Source organism: Cyclospora cayetanensis, unplaced genomic scaffold, assembly GCF_002999335.1.
Source record: "Cyclospora cayetanensis isolate NF1_C8 unplaced genomic scaffold, CcayRef3 CcayRef3_contig_3, whole genome shotgun sequence".
In the NCBI taxonomy this organism is placed as follows: domain Eukaryota; phylum Apicomplexa; class Conoidasida; order Eucoccidiorida; family Eimeriidae; genus Cyclospora; species Cyclospora cayetanensis.
The window spans coordinates 303468-325490 of record NW_020312258.1 but is presented as its reverse complement, the minus strand read 5'-3'; the positions used below and the strand labels follow the sequence as shown (position 1 = coordinate 325490).

Below are 22023 nucleotides of genomic sequence, written 5' to 3'. Positions count from 1 at the left end.
GGAAAGGAAAGCCAACTACTCAGATCTCGGCTAATTCTTAATGAGTATATAACACCAGAGAGTGTCACTGTACAGTGCCTTAGCCCGCTACATTGATATGTAAACACCAGGCTATGCTACACTTAATTTATTGCATGCGCTTGCGCTCGTACAGCGGGGCGATAATTCAATGTCATATGCAGTGATCTGCAGCAGCAATCGAACCAACGAGACAGTTGTTCGACGGCTACCACTATTCACCTTTGCAGCCTACAAAGATAAGCACGCTGGGGATACATTCGCCAACAGTCTTACTAAGGAACTCAATAAACAGCCCAACAGTGCAACAGGGGGCGTGCAACGGTTATGCCACATCCTGAAGTAAGAGTATTGGGGGAGAATAGCTTCGGGGGGCAGCGCAATCAAGGCATGCAGAGCATTTAAGCCTGTTTGTGGCTGTTCGAACCGTTTAGACACCCTTTAACGAGTGATTGTTACGGAGTAAAAGTGCCTGATGAACATTTTGAGAGCCAGCTGGTTTTGCCCTTTCCCCTCCAGCTTCGACTCAGGTACCTTTTGAAGGCACTGCAGGAGGGAGGGAGCAGGGGGAGGGGAACGCGGAGATGAACAGCTTTTTTGGTGCATATTTGCGCTCTTCTTTCAGTTTAGGCAGGAGACATATGGAGGAACACTCAAGTCGGGCCAAGAAATGTGCAACGGTGAACTGCGTAACTGTCGGACTGTACCAAACGAGTCTTTGAGTGCGTGCTGTCTCCACTTCACCAGACCGACTGTCTTCCAGCTACCCTCTCAGTCCTGCAGCCTCCGGACGAAGAATAACCTTTCGCAGCTCTTAGACACGCTGTTCATACCCTCAAGTAGGTTGCACGCTATCAGGGGCCTCAGTGTGAGGATTCATGAGACATGGTCCCTCAAGCTGCTTCAGCACTTCCTCTGAGCTCGTATTTGTAAGTGACCTATATCGTCCTTGGATCAGGTAGAGAAACGGCCGTAATTTCTTCTTTTCTCTCTGTAGAAGCGGCCGCTGGACACTTTTCCCTTGAGTTCGATCTGCCAGAACACTAACAAGCTAATTTCATCTGGTTCGCAAGAGCAGAGGTGACAAGCTGCAGCTATCGGGAGATCATCGAAAGCAATGGCCGATGGGTGCCCTTCAGTTTCCTTCCTCCTGCTAAGCCTGACAAGTGACCAGAATCTCATGGCGCGAAAGCCGTAGATGTAGCAACTCGAAGGCGATTTCCAGTGTTCCGACGCCCAGCTCTCTTCTTTCGAAAAAAGTGATATTGCATCCAGCGAAGGCATGCAGACGGCGATGTCAGGGGGCAGCCTCGGTGAACTGACCATCAGCGCGCAGAGTCTATCTCCAATACGCCTAAAGCGCCCGGATGTTGGCGTCTAAAAGCAGCGAGATCGGATAACTCAACGGACCCCAATCTGTAACAAGGCCTGGGGTTCTCCGCCTCACACGCCTTTACGGCCCAAAGGTCCCCGAGGCAGGCAGAAAATCGTGTGCCTCTACAAAGGATCTGCGCCTGTCCGTGCAAGAACTGCTTGCTCGCTGTAGTAATCTCGCGCAGGAACCCTTGAGATGCTTTATTATGAGTGACACTCCCAGAGAAAATCGTAGCATTCCTGGCTTCCTCGCAGCCTTTGCCGTCTATGCTCTATGCATACTGCCGCAGTCCCCATAAACACGATCGATTTGGGGTGTCACTACTCCACGTGGCGGATGGCGTCCCATATTCAGTTTAGAGTGGCGAGCCCTCGCTGGTGAACAAATAGGCGCTGCCCATTACTACGCTAGACTCAAGGGAAGCTGCAAGCTCTCTGTCTTCCCATGACACATCATATATTGTTGCATCTAAACGGTTCTAGCTTTACCGTGAACATGCGCAGGGTGCAGACCCCACACACCCCAGAATCAGAAGTATGTCGAATCTCGGCCCCAAAGAAGCACTCAAATGCGATTCGCGGGGTACGCCTTGGGTGTTCGATCTCGGTGGTTTTTTAGTCGCCAACATCTGGCAGCTGCTTCAGGCGTAGTGGGGTTAGACTCGGTGCCTGTGGTGGCAGGTAGTAGAACGCACTTTGCAACAGCAAGGAAGGGAGACTTGGCATGCAGAAGTAGAACATAGCCAGTCAGCCGCTGTCGCGTGGGAAATTTGCAACCGTCACCCCCCTTGAGCCCAAGTGACAAAATGGCTTAACGCTTGAGCGGTGTCGGTACCGTCCTCTCTCTCATTACGTAGCCGTGCATCCTACTGAGAGGAAGTCAAGTGCTAGGGGGCAGCGCAAAACGGAGATCCGTTCCTAACCTTCAAGCTACCATCTGCTAATACTCTGCACTTTGCCTGCCCCTGACTGCCCCTTTTCGGTGCTCTCACTGCTGCGATGCCCGGCCAGCCTGCTGTACGTCCACCATCAATGGGCGAAGTTTTGAATTCTCGAAGTCTCCTCAAGGAGCACGTGCTGTGTTGCTGTAGGCATGTGAAAGTTTATCGCTTTCTTTGCTTCCACTGAGTCTTTTGGACGCCTCCCGTGAGCTCTTTGCACGTCAGAACACGAACCATGAGGCAAACTCTCTAAATTACCGCTTCGTTCCTATGTTTTCGCTACTTCACCTCGCTATTTCTCCGCCTCTACACAGCCACCCCTCCACCCCATTTTTATTGTTGGGAACTGCAACTCGCAGCTGCTCTAATCATTCGCCGCCTTTCCATGCACCCTAGCAATGCCGTGAACACGCTGAAGTACAGACGCTGAGCTAAGTGATCGTGAGGTGCGAAGCTCGGCTCTGGCTTTTCATTAAACGAATCTTTCTGAGATTGTTTGTCGTACAGCCTCCTTGATCTCGCGGCACGTGCGTGTGTAGGGGAGTGGTTCGCTCGCCTGCAAGAACAACCAACTCTTTAGGACTCAAAAGACTAATTAGTCGCTCGGCATTTCCCAGCCCCCAAAGTATCTGCCCCTTCCCTTCCTTCCAGAGCCGAACTCCAAGTGCCTCTCGAACCAGCAATTTCAACGACAGCAGCCTTGATTAGGCTGCGGAGTTCAAGCTTTGCTCCGCGTCCACGAGCGAGGAGGGGGAAACAGAGAAGATGCTGCAGCCTTAGCTGACGACATGCGGTGTATCGACAGCTACGCTCTGCGCGCCTCTACGAAAAAGCGGTGGAAAAGTGAACTACTAAGGCATCCGTAAAGAGACACAATTTTTTGAGAAAATGATGGGCAGAGCTCTACCCGACTACTTCTCTTCTTCCAAAACCTCTGAACTCCAAAGGGGGGTTGTGCCCCCTGCAGGTGCGCTCCCACACGATCCACCTGCAGACTGAGCGGCAAACCTTTCAAACCGTTTCACGTCTCGTGGCCTTTTCCTTGCACCAATAGAGACGAGATCGTCCAACTCGAAAGTCTGGGCTCCATGCCGCATCGGGCATCCCAAGGGTAAAAAGGCAAAGAGCGTGACAAAAATGCGTACAGAGTTTGATAGTGAAGTGAAACTCGGAAGCGAACTAGAATGCAACGGCAGCATGTGTGGACGCTGCACCTACTGCTGCATGATACAACTCATGCAGCAGCTGGTGCTAGAGTTGCTTCACTGATCGATGTCGAGGTCCTCCTCTGAGATATCGGTTTGCATTTTCTTTTGCAGGCCATGTTCCTTGAGTTCTGCTTCATGTTTCTGCATGGTCTCATGAAGCAGACGCTTGATGGTCTTGTTGATTTCTCTTTTCTCCATAGCTTCTTTAGGGAGCTTCTTCCTCAGTTTCCGCTTTCGCTGTTTGAGTGCGGCGACCTGCTGCTTCATGGCCTTCCATTCCGCAGCCTGGCGCTACAAAACCAAAGGTCAGCAGATCCGCACAGAAAAGGGCAAAACAACTGCATGCCGGGCGGAGGCGGTAGGTTTGCCAGATTGGCATAACGATGAGATTCAGAAGGAGCGCGATGAGAAAAATTGCTACACGCAGCAGCGAGCACTTATTCGCGAAGAGATAGAGACAAGCATCGGGGTTTGAATAACACAAGCATCGGGGCTAAATAAGACAAGCATCGGAGTTCAAATAACACGCGGAGAGAGAGAGAGGGGCCAGCTGGCGCACCTTGAAAATACTGTGGCTCGAGTCGTTGTCTGCCTCCGTTTCAACTTCCTGCATACAGCACGCAAAGCATCGAAAACGTATGCTCTGCAACTGGGGTGTATTGCATCTCTGAAGCCACGAAGCGCAGAAACTGGAACTCATGAGAAGGCGCAAAGGAGCCTTCGCCCTATCCGAAGCTCGTAATCCTAGGTTCTAGATCCCCTGATCTCCTTGAAAATAGTGTATATTTTCACCTGAGATTTTGCCTGAAGTTTGCCCTTCTGTGGTGCATCCTCGTCCATGGCGTTCGCCTTGAGGTGCCCCTGTCGTCCCTTGCGCTTTCGCGCCTTCGACGCCTTCCCCATCTTCTCTGCTGTCCATACCCCAGTCCTAAGCTCTTGAAGCGGAAAAAAACATTAAACCGCTGAAAATGTGCGCTCTAGAGGCGGCAGCACCAAAAGAAGACAATGAAAGGCTGCCTCGGGGAGCCAGAAGAAGCCCACAGCCCCCAGCAGAATCTTCAGTTCCGTGCAAAACACTGCGCCTTCGCCTCCTTCTCTAAGGAGACGCTGTTGCGTATTCGCCCTTTCCATGTCAGAAAGAAGTCATCTCTTTAGAACCCCCATGCCCAAAAGTTTTTAAAAGAGCTCTTAATTCTGCCAGTTACCGACGGCAGCACCAGCAGGGCCCACCAGCGTTTCTGCATATATGCATGTACATACACCGACTGCCTCGCTATCTCACGTTGTTTATGGCCTTCTAGCCGTAGAGCCTAACTCGCGCGCACGAGTCTCCCCCCTCCTCCCCATTCGTAGCAGCCCAAAACTAGTGCCACGCAACCAATAAATTGACAGCTTAAGGAGGAGAGCAGTCGCGCGCGTCCATCCTCACATCATCCTTGAGAACTGTTTCTTCGCAGCCTGGAGTGTCGCCTGGAACTAACCCCTCCAGGGCGTTGTTTTGCGTTCTGAAGCAAGCATGCACCCCTCTAAGTGTGGCTGCACCTTGCCCAGCTGAGCAGCAGCTAGCCGAAATGCCATTTAGTGACACCAGTCTCAAGTCCGACAGCATTTTTTGATAGTTTGCGTAATGAATTATGACGGCTTTAGGCTCAGGCTACCCCTTCTGTACGTAAAGTGCACATAGCGTTGACTCGCTATTCCGCATGTTGGTTGCATCCTCAGAACTACCGTAGACGCTCTGTTTTGCGAGTATTCTACCAGCGTGCGGCGACTCTTCTGCCGAGACACTCCAACTGCTGCTTCCTACGAGCGACACGTTTGACGCCCACATTGCAGGGGTTGAAGTTACACTCTTAACCCTAATAGGCAGGTAGGCTCTCATTCAGGTGTCTCTACGACCATGGGGGCACCTTCAGCCCCAGCCTCCGCACTCTGTGCGCACAAAGAACACATCACCACAAGGCCAAACACTAAGAACCTCAACCTGCAAGCTTTCTTACGCGCGAGGGGTAAAACATTCCATCTGGAGGCGTCAACGTGTCAGCACCGTGCGAAGCAGAACCCCCTCTTCTCGATACCCCCAAACGCACCGACAGACGATCGACAAGAGTCTGCAGCTCCTCCCCAGTCAGCTCTGAAGCGCAAACTCAAGACATCAAATTCCTCACGGTATAGGCCCTTCCAGCTCGCGCTCTCTGCAGCGTGCAGCTAGAATACAGACACTTTCAGAGGCTCACCCCGCCAAGGCTGTCCGCAGCCGACAATACCAACGCACAGGCAATCAGCCGTCAGCCTGCAGGCACCCCAGTAGCAATACAAAAAGCCCTTAAAAGGCACGAGACGCGAGACACTCGTTGCATGCTCGCACGCGGCTGCACAGACCCCTCGAGCGACACTTGTGGCCTGCCAGTAAACCCCTTTTGTGACGAAAAAAAAAACAGCAGTAGCAGCAGCGCACTCCGTATCGGCAGCCATGGAAGCCTTCAACGCCTTTGCGCCATGGAGAAGCAGCTCCTCCACAGTTGCTGCGACACACACAAGGCACAAAGCGCAAGCCCTCAAAGCTTAAAGCTTCGGTGGCCTTCAGCCATCGGAAATAGGTGCAGTAGGCACGCACACACACACATGCATGCATGCAAGAACGCACACACACACATGCATGCATGCATGCACTCAAACACACACACACACATGCATGCACTCACACACACACACATACACACACACACATGCATGCATGCATGCACTCAAACACACACACACACATGCATGCACTCACACACACACACATACACACACACACAAGCATGCATGCACTCCCTCACATACACACACACGCACACATGCATGCATGCAAGAACGCACACACAGATGCATGCGTGCATGCACTCAAACACACACACACACACATGCATGCACTCCCTCACATACACACACACACATGCATGCATGCACTCCCTCACATACACACACACGCACATGCACACACATGCATGCACTCAAACACACACACAGATGCATGCGTGCATGCCTACTTCCCAGGATCGCTCCTTAAGCCTCTGCATCGCTATTGGTCCCCTGCAGGAAAGCACTTAGGCCTTAAGAAGCTTGTTCATGGGCACGTGAGGGTGTGTTGGGCATACCGTTGCTAAAGGTTTCGAAGTGTCTTTCGAGATACGTCTTGGAGGCCTGTGATCGTGCTCCAAAAGCGATTGCCTGCGCGAGACGCAGTCTGACACTGGATTAGGTAGGCTTTAGATTCTTGGCTTTGTTGCTGCTGCGTGTGCATACAGTGCGAAGGGTATTTACGGAGTCGCAAAAACTGATATTACACCCGCGAGGTGTTCCCCCCAAGGGCGCGTATATGAAGTGGCCTCTCTTGGCTTGCGGGGTGTATATACACATACATATATGTACATATACATATATATACACATATATACATATATACATATATATACACATATATACATATATATACACATATATGTACATATATGTACTTATATATATGCATGTGTATGTGTCGGTGGGCATGTCATGAGATGGACGCACGTTGTATTCGTAATAATTGCCGGATGGGCAGTTCTCAAAAAGGCGGGGGCCAGAGGAGTCGCATGCAGCGATGAGCAGACCGACCCCATAGGGTCTTTTTCCGCTGCGCTGCGTGTTGTTTTGGCATTCTGCATGCAGAGAAGGGCAGAGGCGAAGGAAGCCTGCATGTGTGCCTTGGCGGATGTGTATTTGAAGCGCGTCGAGCTACAGTTGAAGCCTTCCCACGAGACTCGGGAGCTCGACAGGGGTTGCGCGTGCAAGCGTATACACCAGGAACGAGAGACTGCATGGATCTGTCAAGAAGAGAAGAGACGGATCGAGGAATGTCTTAGGTGGACTCCTGCTGAAAGGATCAAACTTTGCGACACTCTTCTTACTGTCTGCAACGAGGAGAGCGAGTCTGGCCGCAGGCTTCTCTGTGTCGTACGTGAACTTGTGCTGGAGACAGGCGTTCCTCATTATCTCACACAGCACCTCTGCAGCGAACAAACGACTCCAGCAGAGCCCTCTTCTCGCCACGAGCTCTGTGTGCTGACTGCAGCGTTCTTTTTTGTGGGAGAAGAGGGGGCAGAAGCCGTTCTTCTCTTCGAGCTGCCTCGCTTTCGTGGGGGAGGAAGAGGGCAGCGAGGAAGCCTTATTTACGCGGGGCGGTATGGAGAAGAGGCCTCATCGCTCCCGTGCTCGAAGGGCAAAAATACTTGAGCGTCGGGAGGAGCAAACTTACTGGCATCGGCAGTAATTCCCGAGATGGCAACGCCTATGTGGTCGTCGATGCAAAATAACTTTTGCTGGTGCCCTGCCAGTTTTGAAGGGCTTTTTTTCAAGGAGCATAAAACCTGCACGCATGCGACGCTGTCTGAACACTGCAGCCAATAAGACGCCTCCACTTCTGCGCGTGCAATGGGGAACGACTCTCGCAGTTGTCTGTGTGTCTGTCTGCATGCGTGTTGCATCGATGCACGCATGCATGCATCGCATCGGGGGGTTCTGCCGCTCTACCTCCCCCGTTTACGCCTACAGCGACGCAACTCTCCCCTCCCCGCCAGCTTCGCCCCATCCTTCGGAAGCGGACTGCACAGCCGACTAAGAGCACGTGGCAGCGACGATGCATGCACTCCAATGAGGCGCTGGTTTCATGTCAACGGCCACTCACCACATGCGAGTTCGATCTAAGCCCGACGCAACAGGTGCCTTGAGTGACTGCCTGTTTCGCGTATTCAACTTGGAAAACACGACCCTGGGGAGACCATGTGATACAGTCCGTGTCGTACAGATTTCGATACATTCTGGCTGCTGATGTTAATGCGAATTGTTGCTGAACTCCCAGCGTATGGCAACGACGGCGAGCTGTTTGCTGCTGCGGAGAGGCAGGCAGAGCCCACGGGTTGGCAGAAGAAGAAGGGGTATACAGTGCGGCTCAGGCGTGAAGCGACTCGCAGCAAAGGGCCCCTCTACGCGCTGTGGCGTCGCTGTTGTGGCTGCAGTTGATTACTGAGGCGTGTTGCATGTACGTGTACATGTGCATGTATGCGTGTGCCTGTGCGTGTGTGTGCGTGTGTCTTTCCGTCTGTTTGCCCGTGTGCGGCTCCTGCTGCTGTCTAGTGGCAGCGAGAAGGAAGAACTCGCAGTGCTGCTGAAGGATGCGCCGCCATAAAGAACTCTTGTCAGGGGTGTCTGCCAAGCTGCTGTCTTCAACTCGGCAGCGCGGCAAGTGGTTGTGGAGGGGGCCGTCCAGACACTCGAAGAGTTAGGGTGCAGATACTGTTTTTGTAGCGCGTTTGAAACAAAAAGTAGGCAGGAATGCAGAAGTGATGCTACAGTGGGGCTTTTTGAGCTAAGGAGGCTGCTGCTGCTGCCGCTGCCTCCTCCTCATAGCAGCCGCAGCAGCAGCAGCAGTATGCGCTGTTGCAGCGCCTCCTCGCGTGTCTGAAGCGAGCTGCAGCAGCCTCACACGCAGCCGGCAGAAAGGAAATTTAGCATTTATTTCTATTTATTAGAGCCGTTGGCTTTCTCTCATCGTCTCATTTGTCGCAGCCTTCGTGGCAATAGATGAAGAACTCCCGCGGTAAGGGGCCTAGAGAGGCGTGAAACTTGCTGCTCGAAGCGGATTTGCGGCTGCCTTCAGTTGCACCTTTCGGGGCGATTTTCCTCGCTGAAAAGGGACTCTATGAGTCGGCTTTGCTGCTGCTGCTGTCGCTGGGTGTCACTGCAGCAGCAACAGCAGCAGCAACAGCAGCGGCAGCAGCAGCAGGAGCAACGCTTGCAGCCATGGCCGCCCTGCACGACGCACTGCAGCCGCGAAGATTTCGCCCTTTGTAGAGGGAGAACTTGTTGCAGCTGCAGGCTCGTAGCGAGAGAGAGCCAGCAGTCTTGGCGGCTGTACAGACACACCGCCGCCCCTGCAGCAGGAGCTGGCGAGGCTGCACGCAGCCCTTTTCGCCGCTGGCTGTGAGCAGCGACAAGCGGCGTCAGCAAGCGGCAAGCAAGCACCTGCCTTCCTTCGAAAATGGGTGTCTTCAGATCGGAGGTGAGAGGGGAAGAAGGAGGAGGTCAGGAGGAGGGAGGCTTCTTGTGCGAAAGGGTTGCGTTCAAGACGGATTTTAGGGGTCAATGAAGAAGTTGTCTGCAGTCTGATGGCAATCCGTCGGAATCGTGTTTGAGATCTTATTCATCGTGTGTTTGGAAGAGGACTTAGGTGGCGATTTACGAGCTTTCAGCCGTTGCCGCAGGATGTGCAGATATGAGGAGGGGGCAGGGGAAGTGATGGGAGCTGCACAATTGGCGTTAGAGTGTTTTTTTGCAAATCGGGAAGAAGGAAATGGCGTTTATTCTGTGCTGTGGCTGCAGCCGATGAGACACGGTACTTTGGTGTTACCTCAAGAAGGGGCCAAAGACTTCATAACTGCCATCGGCAGCAAAGTGCAAGTTCAGATTCAAGATGTAAGGGTTGTCTGGGTTTAAAGCAAATCCCCTTTTCGACACCTCTTTCTCTCTCTGTGTGTCTGTGTATCTTTCTGTATTTCTGTCTGTCTGTCTGTGTGTGTGTCTTTCTGTCTGTGTGTGTGTGTCTGTCTGTCTGTCTGTCTGTGTGTTTTTCTGTCTGTCTTTCTGTCTGTCTGTCTCTCCCTCACTCCCTCTCTCTCTATCTCTTTCTCTATCTCTCTCTCTCTATCTCTCTCTATGTATCTCTATCTCCCTCTCTTCCTCTCTCTCTCCCTCTCTCTCTCTCTCACTCCCTCACACTCTCTTTCTCTCTCTCTAGAAGAACAACAACGCCTGCACCTCTGAAGCTGCAGACACACGCATGCTAGTAGCTGTAACATAGCAAGGCAAGCTTCTCGTGGCAGGCTGTGCTGCAACAGCAGCGTTGCAGCACAGCCTGACAGCACTTTTGGGATGGCCACTGCATGCGGATGGCGATGGTTTGCATGCAGATGAATGGAAACAGTCTGTCTCGCGCATACCGCCGTCAGCTGCAGCGCCTAGAGGAGCTTGAAAGAATGCTTCGCTATCTAGTTCAGCAGATAGAGAGCATTGCGGAAGTTCGTCTTTGTGACTTAGCAACCGATTTAGACAGAGCAGCAGATGCTGCTGCAGCTGCTGTCGTAGCGGCTGCTGCCGCCTCTGCAGACGCTCCAGACGTGGAGGCTACAGGCGGAGTCGCTTCTGTTGCACCAGATGCTGCTGTGGCAACAAAGCCCCAAGTTTACATGCTGGATCGCGTGGAAGACATGTTGAACAAGGTGTATGGCCAGTTTCTCCGGTTTGCTCAGAACAACAAGGATCTGCAACGCGAGAAGAGTGCCGCCGTAAAAAAGCGCAGACTTTCGTGGATCGATGGCTGTTTCTTTTCCTGCCTCTGTTGCTGGCTGCTGTCTTGACGGACGCCTCTGTCCTATGTTGCATGCATGCGCGGCAAGGAGTCTGTCCTATGTTGCATGCATACGCAGCAAGGAGTGTCTCCTATGTTGCATGCATGTGCAGCAAGGAGTGTCTCCTGTGTTGCATGCATGTGCAGCAAGGAGTGTCTCCTATGTTGCATGCATGCGCGGCAAGGAGTGTCTCCTATGTTGCGTGCATGCGCGGCAAGGAGTGTCTCCTATGTTGCATGCATGCGCAGCAAGGAGTGTCTCCTATGTTGCACGATCCTGCTCGCTTCCTGCTGGCTGCTGCGTTTGCCAAGGATTGTGGGCTGCATGCGGCCTGTTTGCTGCTGCGTTTTCGCTGTACATACAGACCGTCTGACTCGCCTGCTGCATGTGCTGCTGCGTCTTGTGCGCTGCAGGAGGAGGAGTTGGAAATTGTGTCTTTTGCTGCTTCACAGCTTCGCTCTTCTCTTCAATCCCCTTGGCACGTCGATCCAGGGTTAGCAGCAGATCCTGCTGCTGCAGCACCGGCAGGCAGCAGCTGCTGCAGCAGCAGCAGCACCCCCACTCTTACGCGACAGCAGCAGATGCAGCAAGTCAACACTACCAGAGCAGTCACAGCAGACTCTCACGCGCGGTACAGAGTCACTGGCGCTGCTGCAACGGCTGCTGCTGCTGCTGCTGCAGCAGCGGCTTTAGGAGAGGCGTGGTCGACCTATTTCGGCAGCAATGCAACGCGCTAGAGGCTTGTGGCTAGGGTTGGGGGGAGTCGTGCAGCAGTTCATAGTCTTGCACAAAGAAAATGCCAATACATACGTAGCGAAAGAGAAATAGAGAGAGAAATAGAGAGAGGAATAGAGACAGAGAGAGCAACGGCAACCAGGGCTTTCTCTTTCTCTCTCTTTTTCTTTGTTTCTCTTTTTCTTTGTTTCTCTTTTTTCTTTGTTTCTCTTTTTCTTTGTTTCTCTTTTTCTTTGTTTCTCTTTTTTTTTGTTTCTCTTTCTCTCTCGCGCTAGGCTCCCCCCCTTCTCCCTTCTCTTTCCCCCCTCCATCTCCGTGTGTGTGTGAAGGGTTTGTTGTTTGCAGCAGCTCTTGCGGTTTTTGTTTGTTTGGAGTGTCTGCGCAGTTCTTCTTCCGCTAGGAGGCGGCGTCCTGCTCATCAGCCGAGCAGCAGCAGCAGCAGCAGCAGCAGCAGCAGCTGGCAATCCGAATTGCAGCAATCAGAGCATCATCAAGGCTTCCCACAGTCCGCCTCGAAGCACCTCCTCGCCCCTGGATTGTATTCTTTGGAAATAGGAGAGCTAAGCAGTCTGGTATTTTCTGCTGTTGCTGGTATCATGCTCGCAAAGGATCAGGTAATATTTGTTGCAACGCGGGGATGTGGGCTGTTGAAAAGTTTCTGGGAAGGGACTGAGGCTGTTGCGATGCTGCGTCTGAGCGATTGAGAGGAGCACGCATCTCGCGCCTCTTCCAATCGCTTAGGCTTGGCGTGGCTCGTGTAATTCAGAATTCGAGACTTGCAATCGCTGCACGCAGGAGCGATTTGCCCGCGCAATATTCCGAACAACGCGAGGAAACGCATTTACACACTTCAAGAGAATCGACGAAGAAGAAGTTGCATCGCATGTATGTTGTGCACTGAGCTGAGAATGGCGGCTTTTTCTCTGGCGGGGGGGGGGAAGGGGCAATCAACAACGACTCGTAAGAGGGAGGCGTGTATTCCTATGTATATGTATATGCATGCCCGAGTCAGCGAATTTTTCGCACTTCAGATTTTTTACAAGACTCTGAGCCTTCGGTGAGAGCGAGTCTTTCACTGCATGACTGTGTTTTTTACAATTTTCGAGGATTTTCACCTCCTGCGTGTGTGTAGCCAAACGCAACGGAACCCAAGTCTTTGTTCGTCACTTACTTCCAGGGAGCAGCCACAGGATCGGCCTTCATGGAAAAGGTATAAACGCGTATATTTATCTCCCACAGACTGTGCATGCATCTTTACGCAGTGTCGCCGCATGTCTGTTTCTCCGTCCCTTCTTTTTGCCTATCCATCTCTCCTGTCTGTTTGTCTCTCTGCTCCCTTCTCGATCTGTATGGTGTGACGCTGTCTGTCTGTGTGTTGGACTTTCTGTTTGGCCTCCTCCTAACGTCTCTCATCGTATGTCTTCCGCTCTCAAATTCTCTTTCTCTACCTCTCCGTGTGCAATCGCACTCTCTTTTCTCGCTTCCAGGGGGGGAACTGCTTCTCTCAAGGTTCTGTTTCTCGCCTTCTAGCATGAATGCCCTCCGACTTCCTCTTTCTTTTTCTAGTCTTTCTCTTTCTTGAATTTTCTTTCTCTCTTTTTCTTTCTTTTTCCTTCTCTTTTCTTTCTCTTTTTCTCTCTATTTCTTTCTCTCTTTTTCTGTCTCTCATTCTCTCTCCCTGTTTCTTTCTCTCTTTTTCTGTCTCTCATTCTCTCTCTCTGTTTCTTTCTCTCTTTTTCTGTCTGTGTGTCTTCTGTCTAACTCTGTCTTCTCTACTCTGCCTGTATGGCTCCCCCCTCTCTCCCTCCACCTTCACAGCGCCATTCCGTCATGGGGAGACGCCCTGAACTGTTGTGGTGTACCTACAGTCTGCGGTTCGTGCTCGCTGTGCAGGTGAAGTGCGTCTGCTCGGCCATGGGAGCCCGTACATACACCTGGCCGCGCAGTGGGGAGGAGGCGCAGCAGCGACAGCAGCAGCTGCAGCAGTTGTTGCAGGATAAGGCAGCGGCAGCGGCAGCTTACGAGGAGTACTTTCTCAATGAGGTCGGCGTTTTCCTAGAGCCTGTGCCTGCCGTGAACATGCCGCTGATTGCTTCAGCTGCAGCTGCAGCAGCAGCCGCGGCAGCAGCAGAAGGCGACTTGCATGCAGCCGCAACAGCAGCAGCTGCTGCAGCTGCAGGCATAAGGCGACGCCCTCTGATCACGGAGCTGCAGAGGTTTGTCTTGCGCGAAAAGGCAGTCTACACGGCACTCAACTTGTTCGCCCTCTCAGATGCCACCCTACGAGCCGACTGTTGGTTTCAGGAGGCGCAGGAAGGGACCTTAAGACAAACTCTCGCGAAAGTTGCTGCAGAAAAGGTGAGGGCAAAGATTTAAAAGTCTTAAACGTGCACCTCGCTTCCTGGTTGCGTGATGCCCCTTCTCAATCTTGTGGCGGCTGCTGCGGACGGCACGCACACGCCCTTTTTGCATGCGAGAGGCAGTAAAATCGGCTGTTCATCATTTTTCTTCGCGCGCGTCTTTTGTCTGCAGAATACGTCTGCATTCTTGCTGGTGCATGCCGAGAGCCGCATCGGGGATGCTGAAGGGGGAGGGGGAGGGGGAGGATCCTCAGGAGGCTTTCTTCCGCCGACTGTCTTCAAGACAACTTGCTTCATGGCTCCCTTCCAAAGCCTTGTTGACACATATGGCATTGCTCGCTACAGGGAGGCTAATCCTGCCTTTTTTGCGGCTGCCATTTTTCCTTTTCTTTTTGGAGTTATGTTTGGTGATGTTGGTCATGGACTGCTGCTGCTTGTTGCGGCTGCTGCACTCTTCGTATTCAAGCGCAAAGAAACGGCTGTTTCGGATGAAATGGTTGCTATGCTGCTGAATGCCAGGTGAGGAGAGTAGCTGCTCGGGGGGAGAATAGAGGACGGCCTTGTACCTATCGCATGCCTCCCCTGACTTGCAGGAGGCTTTCTCGGCTTCTTCTTAGTTGATTTTTTCGAAATCTCTTCTCGAGGCTTTGCGCCATTGTTGGCTCTCCTGTGCTTTCCTCTTTCTCGTTCGCAGTATTTCTGTCCATTCGCCGACTGCGAGTGTTGTAACGACACACCTTGGTGGTGCCAATCACGCAGTAGAAGGCTCTATATACCTGTTTGTATATCTGTGTATGTGTTTCTTTGTGTATCTGTGTGTTGTGCATGTGTCTCTGTGTGTTGTGCATGTGTATCTATGTGTTGTGTATGTGTTTCTTTGTGTATTTGTTTGTTGTGCATGTGCATATGTGTGTATCTGTGTATGTGTTTCTGTGCGTATCTGTGTATGTGTCTCTGTGTGTATCTGTGTATGTGTTTCTGTGTGTATCTGTGTGTTGTACATGTGTTTCTGTGTGTATCTGTGTATGTGTTGCTGTGTGTTGTGTATGTGTACCTGTGTGTATGTGTTTTTGTGTGAATCTGTGTATCTGTATCTGTGTGTATCTGTGTATGTGTTTCTGTGTGTTGTATATGTGTATCTGTGTGTATCTGTGTATGTGTATCTGTATGTGTGGAATTTGACGCGTTGTGTGTTGGAATCGCTCGTTGGCGTGTTTGTTGCGTGGGGGGTTATGGCCGCCTCTTTCTGTGAGTGGAGTAGCCTTTGCCAGGGTGATTTCTGTGTGGATGTTCGCAGGTACATGATTCTTTTGATGGCGTTGCATTCGATATTTGCGGGATTCATGTACAACGAGATCTTCAGCATGGGGCTGAATGTCTTTGGATCTCGGTGGGAGAAAGTAGCGGTGCATGCAGACGGTTCGACGCCGTCAATAGTGCCCTCTATGGAAGGTCCCTACCCCTTTGGAGTGGATCCTAAGTGGAGGGGTGCCAGCAACGAGCTGCTCTTTCTGAACTCCCTGAAAATGAAGCTCGCGATTCTCGTGAGGAGGCTTGCTGCTGGTTGCGTTTCTTCTCTCCCCCCTTCTTCCCCCGCCACGCATGTTGTGCTGCTTCTGCCGCTTTTAGACGCAAGCCTTGCTCGGCTTCGCTGCCAGTCCTCTCTGTGCTTGCTGCTGCTTTGCGGTGTGGTGTGAGACGACATATTTTGGAGGCTTCTCCTTGCGCGCTTCGCCTCATCGAGTGTGTGGGGGCTGCTGGGGTGGTTTTATGCGGGGTGTTGCAGATTGGATTCTCCCACATGACTGTGGGGTTGTTCCTAGGTTTATCCAATGCGGTGTACTTCCGAGACTGGCCGTCTGTGATCCTTTCCGCCCTCCCGCAGTGCCTCTTCTTCTTTTCGCTCATAGGCTTTCTCTGTTTCTTGGTGATTCTCAAATGGATCTCCCCTTCAGGCTCCTACAACAAGCCGTCCCTCATTGCTGTCATGATCCAATTTGTTATGGGAGCTGGGGATAACAGCCAGGGCACCCCTGACTTGATGCTGTTCGATAGCCAGCCCATCGTGCAAGACGTAAGTCGCTAGTTTTACGGGGGAAAGGAAGGGGGGACGGTAGCAGTGGTGGTGGTAGTAGTGGTAGCAGTGGTAGTGGTAGTAGTGGTGCAAGGGGGAAGGTGTGGGGTTGCGGCCTAGCTCCTTCTCTTTCTCCTTCTCGCCCTCGCCCATGAGCTTCTGCCGTGAGGAAGGGAGTTTCAAAACGTTTGGAGGAGGGAGCCCTTTCTTTGTGGCAATCTCCGTTTATTCCCTTGAGACGCTTCATTTACACACGGAGATACCACCTACCTGTTTTAAAGACTTTTTTTGAACTCCGTAGAAAAGCACCCACACGTGCGTCTGCGTTGCTCTATCGGCCGCTGGTGAGGGGGTGCTATGTGTGTTGCATCCCCCCGCTGCGAAGATTTAATTCAATTCGCTTGAGCAGCAGCTGCTGGGGTTTGTGCTGTAGGTGCTGCGTGCGGTGCTGTTGGCGTGTATTCCTTTGATGTTTCTGGGAAAGCCGCTGTTCACGCTGTACGTACACCGCAAAAAGCGCCCGCCCTCCGGATTTGAACAACTGGACAGCAGCGAGCCGAGCTGTATCCAACTGCAGCAGCTGCAGGAGCAGCAGTATCGACGTCAGCAGTATGCTTCTCTGCTGCCGCTAGCAGGATCAGCGGTGGGCGTCGGCACGGGTTCGCGCGATCGAGAGGCAGAGGTTCCTGGTCATGCATCGACGCACGATGATGGCGAGGGTCTCTCGGAGTTATGGCTGCACACGCTTATTGAATCCATCGAATTCATATTAGGGACTATTAGCAACACGGCCTCCTATCTCAGGCTGTGGGCACTCTCCCTTGCGCACCAGCAGCTGTCGATCGTCTTCTTTGAAAAGACGGTTGGCGCTGCCTTTGAGCCGGGGCAGTCCGTCCCCCAAATGGCATTCAAGGTCAGCCAGCGACAAGCTGAGAGACGGCTAATTATGTGTGTATGTGTGTGTATATGTATGTGTGTGTATATGTATGTGTGTGTATATGTATATGTGTGTATATGGGTACGTGTGTGTATATGTGCGTATATGTGTATATGTGTGTGTTTGGGGGGGAACGGGGGGGGGGGGTGGGAAGAAAGAAATGCAAAACGAGGGAGTTAGCCAGCCTGTGCGGCGCCGCGAGTGCCTGCCCTTGCCTGTTCTGAGGTGACTCGACTGCGCAGCTGCGGAGTTTGTCTTTGCAGTTGATCGTGTTATTTCCCCTATTCTTCTGCGTGACAATCTTCGTCTTGATCGCCATGGAGGCCCTCGAGTGCTTCCTGCACGCCCTAAGGCTCCAGTGGTCAGCCAGGATTTACGATTTAGAATTTACGTCATTGCAGTGTCTGCGGAGCCTTGCGGATAAAGGTCTTTGCGTTCTTGTCTGGGGTTGTATTCTCAGGGTTGAGTTTCAGAACAAGTTCTACAAAGGCGATGGCGTTGCATTCCTTCCCCTCGACCTCAACGCATTGCCTGAGGATAGTAAGAGCTAGGCTCAACGCGTTGCCTCATGATAATGAAAGCGCTAAGCTCAACGTTTTGCCTGAGGATAGCAAGAGCTAAGCTCAACGCGTTGCCTGATATCAACGGGAGAGCTAACCGCACCGCTAGCGATCCCGTCCTAGTCGTAACGGTGATTATAGGTGTACCTACCTTTATAAATAAATGAAAAAGAAAGAAGTAAGCTAAAACAGCGGGCTACATGGCAAACTGGCTGCTTCTTCGCTTGTGGCCGCTAGCTAGCTTACGCGCTAGGTATCCAGGACCAATTTTAGGTGGTCCAGTGGGTCCACCTTCGCATCGTGCTTTGTGTATCGGCATGATTGCACAACCACTGGGAAGTTCTTCCATCTGTGTATTTTGGGGGGCAACTCGCCTAGTAGCGGCTAGTGTACTATGTGTTACCAGAGGAAACGAACTGGGAGGTGCGGGGTCGGTGGTGGGTGGTGCTGGCCAGCCTACTTCTGGTATGCTCTGCGCATATCGTTTCTCCCATCCAGTTCACAGACATCCATACTGGGCGTGGGGTTAGCATAGTGGCTGCCTCGCGATGCTACGTCTAAATCCATAGGAGAAATCATCATAGCTTCGTAGGTGGTGATGTGGTGGAGTGGCAACGCCTCAATGCATGGTGTGCTACCATTACCTGGTGATACCGCAAAAGCCCCAACTTCCGCGTGATGCCCACCGTTGGCTTTGGGTGTGCCATTCGTGCAGTCTCCTCACTCAGCCCCTTTCAGCCGGCTGTCGGTTTCCGTTATTAGCTTTCCGCCGTCGTGGCATGGCATGCATGGACTTGTTTGCTATATCTGTCTTCAAAACACTCAATCATGCTCATATTTAAGGCCCAAAATCTAAATGGAAAGCCCTAAACGCTGAAGTACGTTTTTTTCGCAAGGTATACTCTAGTGAATACAGTGCGCTTTCAGCAGGGCACCTTAGGAAGACCACCCCTAGACCCAGTTGTGGCAAGGGCGGAAAATGTACACCTGAGTTCCTACAACATTGCTACAATGTTTTTATTTTAGTATTTTGCTATGTATTCAAATTTTCGCATTGAATGATCGAAGTGTGTAGGTTCAGAAGCGGCGTCTCGCTGCTGCACTGATAGTGCCTTACTGCTGTCCTAGGGTTCGAGACACTCATTCTGAGGGCTTATTACATTTAAAAATGGAGGGGCTTGGGGCGAAGGAAATGGAGGCATTGGCAGAGCTGCTCTGCCCAGACACTGCAGACTCGGGGGACTTGGATGGCGCATCCCCTATCCCACGGCCACAGGCGTCGAGCGGTAAATACAGAAGCAATGCTAAGCCGAACGTCAAAGTAAAAGCAAAGGTCTGCAAGCTCACATGCCAGATCTCGGGGCAAATGCCCTAGCGGCGCGGTACAAATAGCGTTGGGTGTGAGGGAGGAGGGGTTTGTCTTGTTGCTGGATCCAAAAGAGGGTCGTTATGAAGTAAGGGCCTTGGATATTTGTCAGGTGGAGTTAACATGCAGAAAGGCGTAAATTAGAATGGCTACGCTTTTAAGGGTGTATGGCTCTGTAGATTGGGCGGAAGGAAGAGTTGGACATATGGAAACTGGACGAGTTAAATCAAGGTGCCACCTTCAGGCAGCTTAAAGACCACCGCACAGAACCGGAACACGAAGTAAAAAATGCCATAGACCTTAGTAGACGCAACAAATCCTCTCGCGAAGTCATATAGGATAGCCGAGGAAATGAGGGATTAGGGCATTTGTCCATGCGAAACTTTTATTGGCACCCTGGACCGCTTCTCTGCTGTCAGAATTCTAGGGCCCCTTGCAAATCTCAGCTCTCGTATTGGGTGCTCTTATGAATCCTAGACCCTTTACCCATCAATCGTTGCTGAGGCTGTCGCGCCAGGTCTTGTTTTCTCAAAGCGTCAGTCCAGAAGATGTGTACCTAGGACTTAGCGATCGAGATCCCACCACCGACCATTGCGAAACTCTACTGGTCAAGGTACGATATCAACCTGGATTCACGAACCTTGACTCGCGTGCTCCGTGAGACAAGGAAATGAGGCGCGGTCTTTTTTGCCTCTGCCTTTTGCTGCAGATTCATCTACCAGGGGCACCCTACGCCCAAATCTCTCTAGAGGCACGCTCAAACCCTCACTCTAGAGCTTTCCACTTACTCCTCAGATCTGCGAACAAAAGACAACGTAGCCCTTCCCTATTGCATTTTAGGAATTAGGGTTTGTGCAGACACTAGAGGACCGCGTGGTGGTGGACTCTCCTCTCCACAAGCTGAATTTGGCTCTTCCGTATAGTGGTAATCACCAAACAACCTTGAATAAGGCCATGAATGGCTATCTGACCCTCTAAACACTGGATATACGAGCACGGGAAGAACGAGAAATAAGCAGCAAGCAATCGACATGGGATCGAAAAAACGCTGTCTTTTGTCGCTACAGTAAACCCCGATGAAGGAACTGCGAAATGGATGGCGAGCACGTGCACTCTCCTCCTCCGAGTAAAACATCTTACTTCCTAATCCCTAGGCATTGATGTGTTATAGCTAGCCAGAAGAACTACGAGCATGCATGATTTAGGGCGTGTGCTGGCTCTTCAGCTGCCCATCCGGCGAAAAATCGAGTATGTACAGATCTAGGCAAGCCCCCTGCCTTCAGCGCCATGTACTTGACCAGCTGGTTGGCCACTTCTCCGTGAGGCTCTATAGGCCGCTCATCAGAGGACCTGCTTCACCAAAGGTGTTGAAGGAGGCAACTGCGTGTACTTCCACTGACTGCCAGATGGATAAGTGCCTGTGTTCTGCTAGCTATCTGGAATGCCAGGTGCGTAGTAGAAGGGGTGACTAGGAACCAGCTAGTGGGCGGGTGCAGGCCGCCAGCGAGGGAAGCTAGCCAAGGAGCAAGACAGTAGAGCTAACTGCAATAACGAATAACTCGCTAGAATTCAAAGACTTGGACACAACACCAACATCAAACGAAACAGAAAGAAAAGGACTTTGTTGGCAATCCCTACGCCGTCCGCCCTGAACCCCTGAGGGTTTGACAGTCTTGGGGATTTGTTTCATGAAAGGAAAGACCTGTGCGCTTACACTTATCTAGAGCTCTCGGTACTTCGTTAAGGGGCACAACCGAAGAACTATCCATTTTCGAGCCATAGCCATATCGCCCTATTCACATACAAAGGATATTTTTCACATACAAGTGCACATGTGCGGGTCAATAGCATATGCGTTGTGGACTACTTAGGAGTGCTGTATGAATGTATGTATGAAGGCCGGTATGTATATATGTATGCATATATGTGTGTATAAAAATGTATGCATATATGTGTGTATAAAAATGTATGCATATATGTGTGCATAAATATGTATGCGTGTGCCCCATATACATATGCAGCCCTGCATATATATATATATATATACGCTTGTTAGGAGAGTACATAAAATTACAAAGTGTAGCTGCACAGAGCAACCAACACTACAAAAGAGGCGTAACGAGATAGACCACAGAATATACGCTGGCTACACAATCTCCCTCCAATTGCGATCGTTGCCAAGGTGTTGGCACTGCTGCGCCTGCAGAGGCGATGCGCTGCACGCATGGCTCGCGTCTGCAGAAGGACCATGAACAGAGCAGCTGCATTCGAATTCCAGATTCTACGGTTTGCAGAACAAACTGAACTCGCAGTTTCTGTTGCACTGGTAGAGCGGCTTTGGTAAGCCGAAGAAGAGCAGCTACCATTTCGGCTTTGTGCGTTTCTCGGCACTCGTATCTTTGCCGTTTTAGCCTACAGCGTTTTTGCATTAATATACACGGAAAGTGTAGAATGGCACGAGAAGCAAGCATGCAGTGCAGGCAGGAACTGACAGGTTGCTGCTGCTGAGGAGAGGTGGTGATGGAGGGACAAATGCAGGCAGGCAGGCAAGCGAGGAAGCTGCATTGCACATTCCTGCTCGAAAAACCACATGTCGAATGCTCGTAGCAGATCGGGCACTAAGATACAGTAAGGCAAGGACGCTTCACAGCTCTCTGCACACCAGCCGAGATTGCTGGAACGCCTCTTTATGTCAGTCCCCCCGAGACACACAAGACACTCACGTCACATGCTAAACCGTCTTCGGTGCAGCAGAAAAGCGGAAGGCAGGGAGAACACAAATAGGAACCTGGACGTGCACAGTGAGGCACTTTTAAACCTCCTCCATACGACGAGACAGAGGCGTCGGTATAAATGCAACTTGAAGCACGGAGAAGCGCTGTGGCCGGTGTATGAAATGCATGCACGGCACTTCCATAAAATCCCTTCGGCAGCAACAGCCCCTGCTGCTGCTGTTGCTGCTGCTTGCACTCGCGCGCTGTTGGCTTTGCAGCAGCTGCGGATAGTGCTTTGGCGTTGCTCAA

The 22023-nt window shown here is 51.7% G+C and overlaps 3 protein-coding genes across 3 annotated transcripts; 2 read left to right on the top strand and 1 right to left on the bottom strand.

The window, feature by feature from the left end:
* Positions 1-3595: 3595 nt before the first annotated feature.
* Positions 3596-8381, bottom strand: LOC34619471 (proteasome subunit alpha type-1). Its single transcript, XM_022732762.2, has 12 exons — positions 8250-8381; positions 7821-7932; positions 7474-7572; positions 7097-7224; positions 6685-6757; positions 6000-6066; positions 5779-5834; positions 5632-5675; positions 5424-5473; positions 4334-4454; positions 4101-4148; positions 3596-3832 (listed from the first exon to the last, which is right to left on the bottom strand). Exons 1-12 carry the CDS (start codon positions 8379-8381, stop codon positions 3596-3598), a joined length of 1167 nt encoding a protein of 388 aa, XP_022586644.2.
* Positions 8382-9602: 1221 nt separating this feature from the next.
* LOC34622914 (V-type proton ATPase subunit a1) lies at positions 9603-17625 on the top strand. The gene is made up of 14 exons (XM_026338762.1): positions 9603-9623; positions 9944-10036; positions 10531-10905; positions 11382-11599; positions 12089-12317; positions 12499-12588; positions 12836-12913; positions 13597-14061; positions 14236-14582; positions 15361-15607; positions 15850-15938; positions 16570-17050; positions 17338-17435; positions 17535-17625. The coding sequence occupies exons 1-14, from the start codon at positions 9603-9605 to the stop codon at positions 17623-17625; spliced, it is 2922 nt and encodes a 973-aa protein (XP_026194547.1).
* A 1177-nt stretch (positions 17626-18802) lies between these two features.
* Positions 18803-20264, top strand: LOC34620097. Its single transcript, XM_026338690.1, has 5 exons — positions 18803-18967; positions 19180-19281; positions 19859-19925; positions 20068-20126; positions 20226-20264. The coding sequence occupies exons 1-5, from the start codon at positions 18803-18805 to the stop codon at positions 20262-20264; spliced, it is 432 nt and encodes a 143-aa protein (XP_026194475.1).
* The last annotated feature ends 1759 nt before the right edge of the window (positions 20265-22023 follow it).